The 16,959-nt window shown below is 37.4% G+C and overlaps 2 protein-coding genes across 11 annotated transcripts; both read right to left on the bottom strand.

The window, feature by feature from the left end:
• Positions 1-536: 536 nt before the first annotated feature.
• On the bottom strand, positions 537-8,396 carry LOC131791536 (uncharacterized). 5 transcript variants are annotated; one of them, XM_059108880.2, is made up of 5 exons: positions 8,260-8,375; positions 3,739-3,775; positions 1,835-2,522; positions 1,354-1,602; positions 537-1,072 (listed from the first exon to the last, which is right to left on the bottom strand). In XM_059108880.2, the coding sequence occupies exons 3-5, from the start codon at positions 2,255-2,257 to the stop codon at positions 1,037-1,039; spliced, it is 708 nt and encodes a 235-aa protein (XP_058964863.1). In that variant the 5' UTR covers positions 2,258-2,522; positions 3,739-3,775; positions 8,260-8,375; the 3' UTR covers positions 537-1,036. The 5 variants fall into 5 exon arrangements, with proteins under 5 accessions (XP_058964863.1, XP_058964861.1, XP_058964860.1 ...); XM_059108878.2 differs by lacking the exon at positions 8,260-8,375 and adding an exon at positions 4,627-5,153; XM_059108877.2 differs by lacking the exon at positions 3,739-3,775 and having other exon boundaries at positions 8,260-8,396.
• Positions 8,397-9,114: 718 nt separating this feature from the next.
• LOC131791556 (aspartic and glutamic acid-rich protein-like) lies at positions 9,115-15,946 on the bottom strand. Of its 6 annotated transcripts, none has more exons than XM_059108900.2 (8): positions 15,839-15,946; positions 14,684-14,744; positions 11,772-12,998; positions 11,257-11,482; positions 10,991-11,116; positions 10,768-10,851; positions 10,582-10,690; positions 9,115-9,995 (listed from the first exon to the last, which is right to left on the bottom strand). In XM_059108900.2, exons 2-8 carry the CDS (start codon positions 14,702-14,704, stop codon positions 9,992-9,994), a joined length of 1,797 nt encoding a protein of 598 aa, XP_058964883.2. In that variant the 5' UTR covers positions 14,705-14,744; positions 15,839-15,946; the 3' UTR covers positions 9,115-9,991. The 6 variants fall into 6 exon arrangements, with proteins under 6 accessions (XP_058964883.2, XP_058964885.2, XP_058964887.2 ...); XM_059108902.2 differs by having other exon boundaries at positions 10,577-10,690; XM_059108904.2 differs by having other exon boundaries at positions 15,920-15,944.
• Positions 15,947-16,959: the final 1,013 nt, after the last annotated feature.

Consider the following 16,959-nt stretch of genomic DNA (forward strand, 5'->3'; position numbering starts at 1 on the left):
GTAAGTTCCTTGCGAATGGTCAAACTGTATGAGTTGCAACCTTTTCCACTGATTAAATACCCACCGACTCAGGACCGCGCATACGGCGTGAGACTCGCGGCAGAAAAATTGCAAGTTAGTGACAGACCAGACGGTTGATGACATTCCATGCTGTCTTCATATCCTTGAGGGTTTCATGCTTTTAAGCTGGGCTCGCTTGCAGGTTTGTTTTTCGTGGTAATCGATCTGTGTGAAAGGCGCATCGCTGCACTCAACTTGGCAGCACTACGCACTCGATGCTCTTTGAAAACATTTTCGTCGAATTGAGAGACCGGAACTGAAACGACAGTGCTCTTCAACATCCCGTGTCCATTTTGTATTTGGTGACTGCCATGAAGAGCAAACCCACCAAGATTTACAACTCGGTCTTCCTCACAGACGTCCCTCTTAAAAATCTATTCGTATAAAATACCGTCCGAGTATATGGCAAAACAAAGTTGAACGTAGATTTCATGTCATTTAACCAATTTTTGTTTCTCAAATGTTAACATTCAAACTGAGTTGAATTGTTTAATATGTTTTTTTCAAAAAAACCAGTTGAACTTGAACCTGCAAAACGTATACTGAAATTTTGTTGCAAAAAAGTAACGAACTGAAACGGGCTAATTAGTTAAAAAACGTCTTTACCGGTAAGTTTCCATTGTTCAGTTGTTAAATTATTCATAACACCCAAAAAGCCAAACATATTAATTTGTTTGGGCACTTAAATGTTCTGCTCTGTGAAACAAATTTACTCCATATTCTATCAACTTTTCAAAATTTATAAAAAGGTCTTCGAAAATTAATCTAAATTCCTCTTAAGTCGGGAAAATGCTTCCATCAAGCCAACAGGAAATCGTATTCCGTTGCGTTCGCGTACGGGCCATTGCATAACATAAACTAGACCACCAAGACATTCGCAGTAGACCGCAGAAGGTTGCCGCAGAAGGTTGCCCTCAATTCAAGCCTGACGACGTTTACTGCAAATTTTCCAATTTTGCTGGCCACAGATCTTCTCTCACGTACCAAGCCTTGTTTTTTGCACGTCACGTAACTGAAACATTGAGACAAATTGTTACAGTTTATTAGGACCTTCGAGTCTATGTTATCATAACAGATTATCGACTTAGTTGATGAAACTAAATTTTCTCTTGGAATACCCCTCTCCCCCACCAACGCAACACCACAGTTTCTTTAGAAACTATCCCCTTTATTCCGAAATGAAAAAAAGGCCGGAAACAGAAATAACACCCTCATGAGCACGGATACGTTTATGGCGCATAGTATGAACACAGGCAATGGGGACCATGCCTATTGTTCCATTCCCAATATTACCTTGAGAGATTCTTTGAAAGCAGAGAAATTATTTCTTTTTTTAAGGCCGGTGTCAAGACTGCGTGACCTAGTTCGGTACCGAGGAAGTCCAAGAGAGGCAGGTGGCGTACTTGTGTTGCTCTCATGTGCGGAATCAGACGGCTGTTCCTCTGCTACCATGTCAAGGCTTCTACTGCGTATGCATTGATAAGCGGATGGTGAAGAGCCTCGTCTGGATGCTAGCAGATATCTGGCTTCGTCAACACTTGACTGGAAATAAACAGACTAGTAATTAACTGAAGAAGGTAAGGAGACAATTCATTGCACTTTTAAAATGAACATATCATTAAGAGAGACTGATAATCAATCAAGCTAATGTGTGTTGATGCGATTACAAAAATCCAAGTTAACCATGATCAATCAGTCCATCGATTAATCGATCAGTCAACCTATCCTATTCAATCGATGGATCGATCGATTGATAAATTACAATTAAACCTACCTCAGTAGGCATTAGGAACCTTGGATCGAACAATGAATTTTTTTTTGATTCCACACCCGCACGATTTTCGGTATCGTCACACACTGTGATGCTCGGTACTTTCTGCAATGCATGTCGCTTGCTGTCAATGTTCCCAGGCGATGGTAACGATTGCTTTCGATTACTTGAGGTGTCATGAGTACTCGTTGCATCACAACTCGTATCCCTTATTGTTTTTTGATTAAATGTCAGCTGATCAGGGTTGCTATTCAAAGAACCCGTTGAATCGCATCGTTTTTTGCAAAGTTTGTCTTTGTTAAATTCCTCGCAATCGGAAAATCCCTCCCGGCCGCTGTTATTATCAAACGAGATAAGGCTGAGCTGCTTTGTGAAGGACAATTCACGAGCTGACTCGTCGAAATCCATTCCTTGATCCTTACTCATAAACTCTGATCAATTTTTCTACTTAAAATCGATCGCCTCCAGCTTGTTCTTAGTTGCTTATGTGTACATGGGCTTGGAATTAATGAAAGTGTTTAAACTGTGTTAAGATCCGGCCAGGAGTAGATTGCGTAAGGAAATAATCCGCTCGCAAGCTCTTGGGATCCAACCACTCAAAATGAATTTATTCAAGGCTATCGTCTACGGCGTGTCGACTGCAGCTCACCAACGAAGGTACAAACCCGAGCATAACACCATTCGGCACCACCTGTTTTCAGAAATCGATACAGAGAAATATAGTCACTTCGTAGAATTTCACTTCTTTAACCTACTCACGTCAAACTTAAGCGAACCAGAACTTTTATCAATCTCAGCTCGTTTCAGCAATATGCAAATCACTGCCGTTAATTCATTGCTGACGATACGAAAATTTTTCGTTAATAATAGTCTCTAATCGTTAGTACCATTTCATACCCATCCATTCGAATACCAATTTTCCTGTCTAGAAGAACTACAAGACTTTTTCCTTTTGTGATATTCAAATTTTTTTCCTTCCATGATCATACTGCCGGTCTGTCTTATGACTGTCGTTTCGATGTCATAGACGTTAACATGTACCTTAGTATATTTACGTCACTCAATCAAATGGCACGAGATTTCTTTACTGATTTGGTTCTTTCTGTGATATCCGAACAAAATACGACATCTTTACCAAAGATCTTATATTCTCTTTAGATCTCTATTACATTATTAGCGCCAATTGACAAGCGTACAGGTCTGTTTTTTCAACTGAATTAGTTTTCACGGTAACCGGCACTTCGAATGCTTATGCAAAAGGTGGAAGTCAGCCAGTAAGGATAACATCGTCAAGTTTTTTTTAGCCTACAAGGCAAGGTTTTTTCGAGTTCAGTTTACCTCAGGATGTCTGCAACTGTACGACCTAGCAGTCAACATAAAGCTCTGGGATTTATCCAAAAGGATCTTTAAAGATTAGCATCGATCTCGCCTGATCTTTGAATTAGTAAACAAAAGAAATGACGTATTTAACTAATTATACGCCATAATGAAACCTAAAAGTCTAATAGGCAATTTCTTTTTTGGCCAGTTTTACAGACTGGAGATAAGTTTATTTCCTTACTTTATGATAAGACAGAAATACGAAAAATTTTGTCGTCGAACCACTTAACATTTCCATGAAAAGATCGACCCTCGCAACTAACCTTAATGAAACATGAATAGTGTTTTCGTGTTTGGGTTCAGTAGCGAAAATCATTTATATTAGTCCACGTACACAGCTTGATAAGGTTAAAAATGAGAAAATTTTTTTGTGGTTATTCTTTAACTCCTATTCTGAGATGAATTTTAGCAAACATTTTATAAGTCGTAAAGCGATAACTCTAACTGTAGATTTAAGTTCAACGTAATGGGATCTAAGTCAATACAAAGCTGCTAAAATGTTTGAATGAACAAAAAGCAATGAATACCTTGTAAGGCCAAGAGGCAGTCCAAAGAGTTCGACGGCTGCAGATGAGACGAGAAGTTTCAGTATAGGCTGATATAATTATCATTGTTTGATCCGTAGCCAGAGTTCATGATCAGTTCTGACTCGTAAAAATTACCATTTATTTGAATTTGCAATTTCAAATTGTAATCTAGAATCGACATAAAATTGTTTATTTTGTCGATTGCTTCCTTCGTCTTTCAGTACAAACGGACAGGCTAGCAGCCGGAAAACGACAACAAACGCTTAATATGAATATATTTCGTGAACTCAAGTGGATATTATTAAAGCTGATTAGGGAATCGTCCACAATCTTGACTTTACCATGGTCAGGACGAACATATCTATTATGAAATAAAGCAAGGCTTAACGAAAGAACAATTTTTAAGAACATATAGTATAATGCTTATAATGACCTATGGTTCAATTTTTATTTACGAAATCTTATTGGCCAAAAAACTTTGACAATATGCCACCGGCTGATTCTCTGAATTATTCAACAATTCAAAAATGAGGTCTTAAAAACAAATTGAGTGTCTTGCCCAGGCGAAGCCAGCGTGGTACCAATGAACGTGAACCAAAAGAAGTTCCATTATAATTGCCGTTTTAATTTCAAATTTCTCGTTTTATATCGTAATCTCAGTCTCGTATCCATACTGCAATGTAACCTTGCTTGAACATGAAACAGAAATTGATCAAGATAATTCTGTACCCGCAAAATAAATTGAGCCCGTTTTGTACTGAGCATTAGAGAGCTCCCTGTTTACAATTTGCTAATACCTTAGTCGACGGTATATATTCATCGCGTCCGAATTAAATTTCCGGAGATATGTCTAAGACCAGTGAATAAGATAATTTTTAAAAGCCTTACCTCGCCGACCCCTAGTCTACCACATTGTGCGAGAGACGTCGTAAATATTGTCCCTCCTTATTTGTAAAATACAAGTTTTTCAAAGTATACGTGTCTTGTGCCTATCGCAACTGATATTTTCCTTTCAGCTCTGGTCTTCAGGAAGTGAAAACCTCGCAGCAAGCATTAGAACAGGTGTTGGTGATAAAAATAGCTTATTTGTTCATTCTAGATAATTTTCTTTTAGATTATTCATGTTTATTCTGTTTATTTTTCTTAGACTGTGTTTTTAGCATCAGAAACAAAAAGTAAGTCATCTTTGACAGTGAATACTCCACTTAAACCGAACTTGAAAGACATTGTTTTACGTGTCGATTATAATCTGCAAACCTAGAAATTTGCTCACCACGTGTAAAAACTGAAGACGAAGTCATAAAAAAATGCAAATAACGAATGAAACCTGGTCAGATGCGAGCGAGAGTAAGCTTTAGGTAAAATTTCGGAACCAAATGTCAAACAGAATTTGTTTCAATTATTTTCTTATGCCTTATCATTTGTGATTCATTATGTCATGTATTTAAGTGGCGATTTGCGTTTGCCCGTACCGCATGTAACAGTTTCGGGCTCACTGACTTCTTTTTGTCATTGCAATAACACAACTCATTAACGCAGTTCAGCTGCACTTGCTATCAGCTATGAAATATCACCGGCGAGAAGCGGAACCGATTTAAAATTCTGTGAAGCTCTTGTGGTCGTCACACCGCCGTTAAGTGAATAAAATTACTTTAGTTGACAAGTGGGGTTAGCATTCGTAAGTTATTCTTCACTTCTTTTTTCTTTAATTTCTCTCAATGGGGCGTTATCATTAAAAAGGGAAACCAGTGAGTACAGAACCATCAGAGTAACATAAGTAAAGTGACGCATCAAATCTAGCCGTCCAAGGTACAGTCATCAATTCAAATTCATGCTAAATTTCAAAGTAAAATTGCTTTAATCGCTTGGCAGGTTCTGCCATTTTTAACTTGTTTACTTCTGATTTCGTACATTTGGTGCATCGGTACTGCTCAAAAGCGTTATAAAAATTCTTATTTTGTTCTTACTCGGCTAGGCAAAATATTAATGCAAGACTAAGTCTGGCACAAGTGTAAAATCACGAGAAAGAAATACAAGGGTGGTTTCAGTTCAATTAGCCGATGGACTCCTCATACTCAACATTAGCGGTTTTTCTTTTCAATTCCGTTTGCCGTTATATCATTCCTGTACGTTTACTTGCTTCAAAACTACTTATCGCTATTTTGAATATATGCAGACACAGATTGCAATTGTTACTTACATATTTGGTCTCTTCTCCTCAAGGCGATACAAAGTTCTCTCGGTTATAGCTTTCTCCAGTTGTTCTGACAAGAAACAGGGTTGGATTAACGAAACCTAAAATCCAGCCCCTGGGCAGAACAGGTGTCATCACCTTGAACAAACACTAAGGTGTGGACATAAATCTAGAACCTTTTAGAATTGAGGAAACAATTATAGACTGTCCGTAAGTTCCTGGGTTAATCTCAAAAATAAGTGTCAGTGAAGGTGTGAGAGCTATAAAATTGTGGTGAAAAGTCGGCACTGATATTTTGATTGCTACCGGCCTTTATATCTTATTTCATTCACTTCTCATTTACGGAAAACGTTTTTCAAATAATTTTGACCAAGTACCATTGACATTTCTTAGACCCCCAAGACGCTTATCTTTATAGGAAAAAAACTATTAGCCCTGTAACAAATGTTAACTGTTTCGAAAAATAATGAAATATTATTTTGCCGGCATTGCCATGCATCCGCTGGTTTTGCGTTGTACCATTGTCAAATGAAAACCGACATTCTTGAACGTGATTGGCCATCAGCGGCCCTAGTTGAGCGCCACAAGGACGGTATACGACTCATGTTTGCCAATGGAAGATATGCATCATTTTGATACATATTGCAACATTTTTGTGCGCTGATTATTCTTTACATGCAATATTGGGTTTATTTTCTCGTGGATAAGGACTTTAGTGTATGCGTTTAGGTAATGGATCCGCCGATTTTGTATTCAATCATGATTGGGGACCAATTTGAACTCCACTCTGTCTTTACTATCATGAATACTCCAGCAAAAAACTTGTAAGTCGCTGAAAGATGTTATTAAAATGTTGCTTTTTTGCAGTGTAAGAACAATTGAGTTTCCTCTCTTAGGAGAAAAAACCTCTGATTCCTCTGATTAAAAAACGGGTGCCGGGTTGATGAGTAATCAGAATTTAAGAAAACTTAGTCGTTATCTCTCTTAATCACGAAACTTCACAGAGCTTATCACAGAAAACTGTACGTTGATATCTCAAGTTCAAATGTCAATGATATGATAACGTTTATTATGTTGATTACTCTTTCCTCAAAATACCAAAGGCATATTGCTTAGGGTCTTTGCGAACTCACTGGATCATGCGACGCAACCCAGTGAGTTATACGGCGATTATGACCCGTTAATAGGTCCCCAGACTAATAATACAAGCATCGATGCAGCTACCAAAATAGCTCATTATAATGCAAATATAGGTCATCCTGTAGGCTCAAAGACAGAAAACCGCAAAGATTCATTAGCGCAAACAAATTAGACTCGAATATTCTTCTTTGGGACTCTAACAATGCAAAACCGCACGCCGCAACATGAAAGTTAATTAAAGCAAACTACAGAAACGAATTGTGTGACATCTCTATGAAATAATCAGGTATTGAAAGCTACCGAACTCATCGGTCAGAAAAGAAAATAATACGATTTTCATACCGTTGTTCAATTCCTATTAAGTGTAATGTAGTTTAATACAAACTATTATGATAATGCAAGGTTATACGCGCAGCAAGCTTCTTTTAACTTACCCTCGTTTATGACCTAGACTCTAATTTATCTCGAGTAACAAACAAAGAAACTTTAGGAGAAAAAGTGAATCTACTTTGGCATAATGAGAATAATTCCTGACTAAATAAAAGCTGCCAGTGAAAAAACCTGTTAGATGTACGAATAAAGAAGGCTACAGGTGATCAGGGCTTTAACAGGCCATAGGTTAAGATAAACTTTGTCCTTCTGTCTTTGCCTCCTACTGCTTGAGTTATCATTGTCACAGTACATGTATGAAAATTTTTAAACCTTTGTAAGTTGTTTTCTTTTACAACTCACCTTTAAAGCAGGAGTTTGTCGGCGAGTGTGAGTTTACCAGCGCCATACAGATACGCTAAAGACTGTAATTCCTTTTAGGTTCATCTCGAGAGAGAGGCTCGTCGTACTGATGTGTTTATCTCTCTCGATCACAATAACAGACCGTAATGATACGTTTTTAAGCACCGGATCTTTTGTCTGTCGTTCAACTTATGCATATGGAACAATTATCTATTCTATACAAGTTTTATACACGAAGTTACTCACTGTGAATACCAAGTTTACATTTAGTGGTAAAGAGAAAAGACAAACTTTCGTTTATATTTAAATTTTATGATTTAGACCGAACAATGCACGTGTAATCTTGCTAACAGAGTTACCGGCGTTCGTCTTACTCATGGTTTTGCGACAAAGGAAGCATATTTGATTTTAATTTCCCTTGGGTGCATTTCAGCTTCAAAGGGTGTTAGTCATACCTTTTTGTCCAAGCGCCAGTTACCAAGGCATTTTTTTCGATTTCTCGATTTCCCGACCAGCAAACAACTGAGCTTTTTTGAATAGAAAATTTTGACCTTTACTGCCCCTACAACACCTCTGTATCACGACTTTGTCTTGTTGTAAAACGAAATTTAACACTGGATGTGATACTTATACGTACGTGCTGTCAAAGCTCATCACGCAATCAGCTGGTAAAGTTACGTTAAGAACAATAGACGCAGACGATTGTAAACTCTTGTAATAGTTTTTGAAGGCTTCAGCCAAGTTAATGCCATACAAGTATGTTTACTTTTAATTCACTGTATTTTCTTTCATGCTTTTGTATCAAAAAGAAAGAGACAGAGTAGACTTATTAGAGTCTCATCTGTCTGAGAATAAAGCCACGGACGTCCTGCTTTTAAACCCACAATCTCTCTTAAACAAATATCTCAAAAATGTGCGCAAAACACGTCAATCGAGGATACCTATTGCGCTGTTCTTCTTTTCATTTCACTTGTTTATCTAAAATAGCATTTTTCTCTGCAGACTCGATCCATTAGTGCCATAACGTCAATAAATTCGATGATAAATCTGAAGTTATGTGGGCACAGTAGCGGTTTATTACCTTAGAACTTTCGTGTGGCCATTTTGTTAGTTTTCAAAATACGAAACATTGTTGTAAATTGTACTAGGCTTCGATTCCGCTCGTGTTACTCTAATCAGAAATTCCGCATACATACGCCCTTCCAAGAACGGTTTTGCAAGAAAAATAAGACTTAAAATGAAGGTGGACCCTCGGCGCTGATGAAGACTTCCGCTAAGGTTGTGGAAATGTCAGACACTATACACCAGACAACGTTAACAGTACTTTTTACTATTCTCTCCCGGACGATCAGACTACTCGATTAAATGTTATTCCTGGGTTCAAACCATTAACTGTACTCTTTTTAGACTCCTTATATTTTATTCGCTCGGATAATATTCGCTCATTCAGATGAGTTGATACGCTGATAATATTGCATAAGTGTATTTATCTTTACGTGCTATTTAAGAAACATAAGTATTTCTTTTGACTTCATATAATTTTAAGAAAAACATCAAAAATTAAAGAGTGAACCAATACCTTACTCTTGCATTTTATTTTTCTATTTTGTCCATGGATCATTGTGGACAAATCCTTAGACGATAATTGCCGAGCTGGTTCCATTCCTATAACGGTTATCCACATAAAAAGCTGCAAAATTCCTTTTTTAAATCGAGAATCGTCTCTCATCTTTTGATATAAGCACTCTTTTGAATATTTTTTCCGTTTTCACTGAGCCATTTTTAGGTGTTGATTAATTAGTTCTAAACTGCTAGCTTTTATTTTAGGATTTGTTGAGCTATTGTTCTATGGTCTATTTCACTTCTCCGGGACGTAAAATCTAAGTTAATTTATTCCCGAAGCTCTTTATCTAAAATTAACTAAAGCCTAAAAATTAATCTCCAAGGCTTCTCTCCATAAATGTTCGCCGCTTCATGTATCCCACTGCCTGCCACAAAAAGTTGACGTGATAAAAGCTCCACTCTTAAAAGCACTGGCTTAAAGCTATTTTAGATAACTGGATACTGATATTAAATATATCCATGTAAAAGATTACTGCTAATAAAGTTTATTTATATTACTTGCTTAACTGTCTTCTAGATAAAATATCATGTTAAGAGGTATATCCACCGATCTTCATTGGGCGTTCAGCTGAAATATAATGAGATAATGATAAGTGTGCGAAACAATGATCCCTAAGCGAGCCAAGAGTTGATAATTTTTTCGCCACCGACTTAACGAAACAGTTTTTGGAAGTGATTTCAGGTATATTTACTTATCATCGTTAGACCCATGTTCGCTTGTCCTCCCGCACCTATTTTCCTTCCCATTTCCACAAGTTTCACACCTTTACTAGGCAAGCCTTCCATCATGTACGGTAAGAATTCCCAAAAGTGGTATCCCATTGATCAGTAATTACCTTCGTGACACGGGCAGATTTCCTCCATAACCCTTCAGTATTTTTTCTTGGAGCTTATTCATGCAACATTCTTAATGACGCTAGCTTTCTATTTATCTGACATGCAAGCAAAGGCTTGGGGTTGCATTGAAGGACTGAAGAAAATCTTAAGGTCTCTAACTACAATTGCAATGGATGATGCACGCAAATGAGAGGGGGGGGGGAGACCTGACCATCCGCTCACATTGGCAGTATTGAATGGTGATTTAACTCGAATGTGTTTTTAGTACAAGAGAAAAAAGAATCCTCTAGTTATGTACTTTAATGTCTATACCTCACCCTTTCCTTGCTTCAAAGCCTTGAGGGTTCTCAAAGAGTCCTAGCAAATTTTTCACAATGCCTCTTGGAGGATTGATCAATTCTTCTCTTCGTCCTGAAGGAAGGTAAACTGTTTTTGCGTCACTTCGTTACGAAACTATAAAAAGAGCTGTTGCATCAACTGTAAAGTTTTAAATGGAAGCTTACCTGGGTCTCGAGCACCCTGAACCGACATTTGGTCTTGCTCAAAAATTGCTTTGTATTTACGCACACTGATCGGAGACCCATCGACTGCAAGAAATAAAATTGCAAAATGCGTCTCTCAGTAACCTAAACTAATTCTCCTGTTTGCGTTATTTTTGAGTTAAACCTATTAACATTGACCTTTATTTACTCACAAATCCTTATTTCAGTTTAAATAAAATTTTACCTCCCTCAGAGTTATTCCTCCCAGGTGAAGGAAATACTGGACCACCTCCATCGAACATCTTTCCCAGCTCCTTCACTCTTCCGGTAAGGTCCGACTCGTTTTCTTGTCCATGTAAACTAAAATGAACTTAAGAAGAAAAGAAGAGCACTTATAGAGCAATATACCAAACACAGCTAACGCTATACCTGGTTTAGTTGGGAAAATTTTCTTTTCAGTTAATTCAGACTAGCTTTTTGAATTGCTGGTAAGGACTTTATGATAGTTACCATCGTATTCTTCTTTCAACGGCGCCTCTGTGGATGTAGCAGTCGTCTCGTCCTTTACTACGTTTGCGGCTTCTTGGTCACTTTCACAGCTTTCCGCCTCGTTCTCATCGCCACCCTCGCCATTTTCCTCTGAATCTCCTTCTTGGTAGGTCTCACCATCAACTGCTTCGTGTCCTAGGTCATCTTCATCTTGGTAAATCTCATTAGTTTCAACTGGTTTACTGAACTGCAAACGTTACAGGAAGAGAACGCGCATGTCACTGAGAGAAAAATGCGTCAATTCCGTATCATCGTTTGTTTTATTTACTCATAATAAATAAAAAATTAAAAAGCCTTCAACGTTTTTTTATTTTTACGTACCTTGATCTAATTCAAGTGCAAGTAAAAGTAGGATATTTAAGTTTACAAGAAAATGTGAACATCAACCTACCATACACGTAATTAGCATATATGGGGTAGCACTAATATTGATCAGTGAATATACATTGAAATTAACGTTGTAAGGGTATGCTTACCAAGTTTCTTTGTTGTTCTTCTTCGTCAATTTCATTTAAATACTGCTCTTGCATCGTCTCTTGTTGATTGGTAACATGGTCTTTTCCGCCATTCCCATCCTCTCCAGCGTCGAACGACTGCGAAGCAGGGTCCATTTCGCTTATATCTGGAGTTGGCGAGTGAACGTGTACTTTCAGGGAAGAGGAATGCTTTCGACCTGCTGATTCTTCACGCTCAATGTCTATTTCCTCGTCGCTGTTTTCATCATCTACTTTAGTTAATCCGGGACTGATTTCGCTCCCTTTTTCAAGCGTTTGTTCCACTTTTAAAATTCCTGCATCCTCGCCGTTGATTAACTTCTCATCCTCCTCCTTGATCCCAATGTCTTCAACATCTTTTTCTGGCTCCTCACTTTCACTTTGGTCTTCATTGTCGTCTTCTTGAGCTAGCTGTGGGGAACCTTTTTCCTCCAGTGGGGTAAGCTTTGAGCCATTACTTGAATCGTCCCACTCTTCTTCCTCTTCTTTTTCCTCCTCAACTATCTCCTCGTCTTCTTCGCTCTGATCAACCCCCTCGACGGGACAAGAGTGTCTTACATCTTCGCTTTTTTCAACATCATTTTCAACTTCGTCCAGTTCTTCTTTGGACGAACTTAAGTCGTCCTCCTCCAAAGCCTCTTCCTCATTCTCAACAGTTTGAACGGATGTTTCTTCTGTGCTCTGGTCTTCTTTGCGGTTCTCTTTGATTTGATCTTTAAATTCATTTAGTAAAGTGCTTTGGGAAGAATCTTTCTCTGCTTCCTCTCCTGCCAGAGAAGTTTCTTCGGGGGAAAGAAATTTCATATACTCAGGAGCTACTAGAGTTTTCCCATAATAAGGTACTGACGATGTGGCCTCTTCTTCGGTCGTCTTGGCAAGTAACTCGACATTTTCCTCTTTGTCCTGATCGTTGTTGTCGCCCTCACTGCCATTCATTGCGTCTTCATCATCATTAACCTCATCTTCATCGAGTTCTTCATCAATATCGTTGCCGTTTTTATAACTATACTCGTGTCCATTTTCCTTTGTATTTCCATCCACACCATGCAGTTCTATTTCTGTTATTTCATCTTGTGGTTCTTGTTTTGGACATATTCCTTCGAATCCGCGATCGTATTCTTCAACATCTCCTTTGACCTGAAGTGCGTCTACTTCGCCTGATGAGAGTAAGTCTTTGCGTTCCTCATTGGAGTGCCAATCTTCCACGTTCTGCAAAAAAGAAAATGAAAATCCGACCTTTAGTTTATTCTCAAGATTGAAAGATTTATTTCTTTTCAGGCTAATGAAGACGTTAACTTTTGTGCTCGGTCGTCGAATAAAGAAAGACTTAACAGTTTGAGTCCCGTCAAGGATTTGAGTGGAGGGGCATTATTCAGAGGTGGAATTAAAACGTGGTTCGAAACAAGCGGTTCAAAACCCTCGTGGAAGACTCAGATATTTTCATTTTCCCACGCTTGTGACTAAATTAACATTTAAAAGCTTTCTTTATTCCATTAATGTTCCCCATACCATTAAAATTGTTGTGATGGAACCAAAGGGCTGGATCAAGGTTCTTAATCCGCATTTCGACATAAATCTGACTTTAAATTATTTCGTGGGGTTTGAAATACTGCATCATTCATTATCATTGTGGCTTATTGCAAATTTTTGAATCTGTTTGGTTCTATCATTGCTGACATGGACCATGCTCGACAAACGCTTTTCCAAATTAAGTTATTAAATGATGCTTGGTCTATGTTGTTTTACTTTTTACCCTCGTGGCAAATGTTGCTTGGGTGGCATGCACTTATTTTTTCGCTCTCACACATGATCAATTGGTAAAATCTTCTTACAGTTATAATACACCGCAAAGCCTGGAGGTTTTGAGGAATTAATGAAACTATTAACTAGGAAATAATAGCATCGATGTCACACTAAGTTATCAGAAATCGTCAACAAACAAAGAGAAAAGAGCCGAGAATTACTCAGTGAGCCCGCGGGCGCGATATCATTGCCTATTCTGGTAATGGCAGTGTATCAAATGCTAAATTACTTCTGCCTTTCACCTCTTGTTGAGGAAATTTTGGGCTCCGAATAAAAAAGTCCTCTTTAGTTCCAGTTTCTAACTTCCAGTTTCCATGGATGAACATAAATCAATTTGATTATCCACGTACAAATAGTAGGGTTAATAAAAACATTTTTTTAATGTTAAAAGGGCTTCGTATGGGACATATGAACATATCACAGAATGATGTAATGTAGTCATTACAAGACTTAGCTTTATCAATAGAACCGTAAAATGCCTTTAGGTGCACATAACTAATTACTGCTTTCATTATGTAACATTCACTGGAATTTTAAATGAGCTACATGTACCATAATCCTGTTAAACTGTTGGTTTTACAGCTTCTACCTAGATGCTATAAGCTTGGTGACTAAGGGATAAGTTACTCAGTCGCTTTTTTTTTTCATGCGTGTTTGAAGTTTGAAGACTTCTAAGGAAGTTTATTGATTTCTGAGCAGACAGGTAAAATTGGTTATCATTTTTGAAAGCTACTGGAGGGGAGGACTTAAATCATTTTGTAGAGCAGGTAAAGATAACAATACTTTCATTTACGAAATACGTTCAGCTTTAAAATAATTTTTTTTACGAAGGAAGTAATCTTAGTAAACATTACGCTCAGATAATTATTTCGCTTGACTCTGTTTGTGCGTCTCTTGAATTTTGTCTCTCGTAAATTAATATTTTATGAATATTTCGCATTTATTGTTGTTGTCGTTGTCTTTTCATTACACAGTCGATTAAGGCACAGTCCGTAAGTACGTGTTCATTTATGACAAAATTAAATATATACTGTGCCATGTGTACATTCCTCAATAAGGACTTGAAATAAGAGACGGAAATCAAATCGCACCTCGTATAAAGTTGATGCCATTTTCTGCTCTCCAACTTAGACAGATGGCTTGTAAATCAGCCTAGAATGAAAGACATACATGATGAATATAAAATAAGAAACGTCGATCATTAGGAAAGCATAATAGAGTTACTGCGTGAAAGATATCTCATCGCATAGGAAGGAATCAAAGGGAGGATATATAAGTAAACTTTGTTTTTGCACGTACCTTTGTGATGACGTTTTGAACAACTTAAACCAAAAGCACATTGCGGTTTCATACAAAACAGAAATTGATAAAATCCTAATTTGGTGATGACATGTCATTGCGTTACGGAAAGTTTTATTCGAACACGCCATGACTTATTTTAGATACTTAATTCATTTTAGTTTCGCTGATTATGAAGTGTATTCAATCCAACAGGTGTGGCTATATCTATATCTTGATATAATTTTTTTTTTCGTTCAAACTATCGTGAGTTTTGCTGAAAGAAAGATCTGTGTTGCACTTTACGTCTAAATTTTGTGAGAGGCTTTTAGGGTATAGCTTAGTTTTATTAAAACTAGCTTAGGACGGAGGTTTTCGCGTCTGCTTCACTTGCCACGATCATTGTCGAACAAAGAAATTGAAATATAATTTATTCAGTGACCAAACTGTCAAAGGAAAGTCTCTAGTTAGCTTGGATAATGTCCAAATGGAAATGAAAAAAAAAAAGACAGTATCCTTTTTCTGGGATATTTCTTCGATGAATATCATGCGTTACGCCACTCATTAAGTGAAAAATCTACAGAACTTTGATTTTCCTTTCATCTTGTTCAGATATACACACGCCGAGTAGTAGGCTTCAAAAATCGCTACAAACGCAATTTTTGTATTTTTACCATACATTCATAAGTCTCTGAACCACGAAAGAAGGAATTTATATCTACACTAGAGGAAGATTCCCGCCAATGCTCTATAAACATTGTTACGTGTATACAGTCATACGGTCATATTAAATTGAATCATTCCTGACGACTTGTTTGAGCTGTGTCTGTCGCTGTGATAGAAATTCAACCCCGACTGAAGAACAGCAAGTAAAACTGATTTAAGAGCCATTATTTTCATCTTTAACACGAGAAACACGATACACAGTAAAAAGACTTGTATATGAAAATATAAAATTTAAACCTTACCTCCGTCTACCACGCGGTGCGACATGAAAAGACAATGAATCATCAGGCCGAATAAAATAACTATATATTAAAAGCATTCACCTTTGTTTATACTAGATACGGCACTTGAACCAATTGAAAAGATCCTAGAAATGACCTCTGAAAGATCTGTGCCAAAACATTTTGCGTCGACTCAGTGAAATCTTTTGTTCAATCACCGTCGCATTTCAGAGCAGGTGTTTCGCAAATCGTCTGTTTGGAGGCACGACCTCTCCCACATTCATTTTCGTTCCGTGTACCGAACATAAAAATGATAATAATTTTAATATTCTTTCAAAGAATATTCTTCACCGCAGTCCTTTTATATTTTATAAAGACAGTAAAAGTCGCGCAAAATACCCCGGTGGTCTGCATATGAATATTTAAAATCTCAACTTTTAATATTTTAATTGTGGAGAAAGCTGACGTGCCGCCGATCACTTGCAGCAGCATTTCCTTACAGAATTTTTCATAAAATGTTGTATTACAAATCAACGGGCTCCTGCTTGATACAGGTAACTCAAAATACATTCGCTTCGATAGTTCAAAATTTTGCCCAATCTTTATACCTTAGGATTGAAAGACATTATTGTAAACACCAAAAAAATATTTTGATAAATTAAATAAGGCTCGTAAATCTTTCTCGCCCAATTCTGCTTAAAATTCCATATGAATGAATAAGTAAATATCACTCCTTACTATGTGATGCGGGCATGTTAAAAAAAAAAGTTATAGTAATCCGAGGTTTAAGAGCAAGGAATTAGTGCAAATCGAATCAAACCGATCATTTTATGACGGGCAAATCACAATGGAAATAGCTTGACGGTTTTTGTTTTTTTTTTTTGTTCTTTTCTTAGACGGGACAGAGAAAGTCCCTCCTTCTCATCCCAAATGTTTGAAATTGCAGACGTCATACGGATCAAGATAACTGTCCACTTTAAAAGTACTGGGATTGCGAGCTATGTGATAATTTTATAGGCTATAAATAAATGTTCTCTGAGAAAGTTAAAATTCGACTCTCAAAGCAGCACTCCCCGAATTTTGTGAGCCGTCAAATTTCGCCGTTTGAGATTCATTACATAGGGGAAACAGGACTCGAAACA

The sequence above is a fragment of the Pocillopora verrucosa genome, chromosome 12, assembly GCF_036669915.1.
Source record: "Pocillopora verrucosa isolate sample1 chromosome 12, ASM3666991v2, whole genome shotgun sequence".
Classification (NCBI taxonomy): Eukaryota; Metazoa; Cnidaria; class Anthozoa; order Scleractinia; family Pocilloporidae; genus Pocillopora; species Pocillopora verrucosa.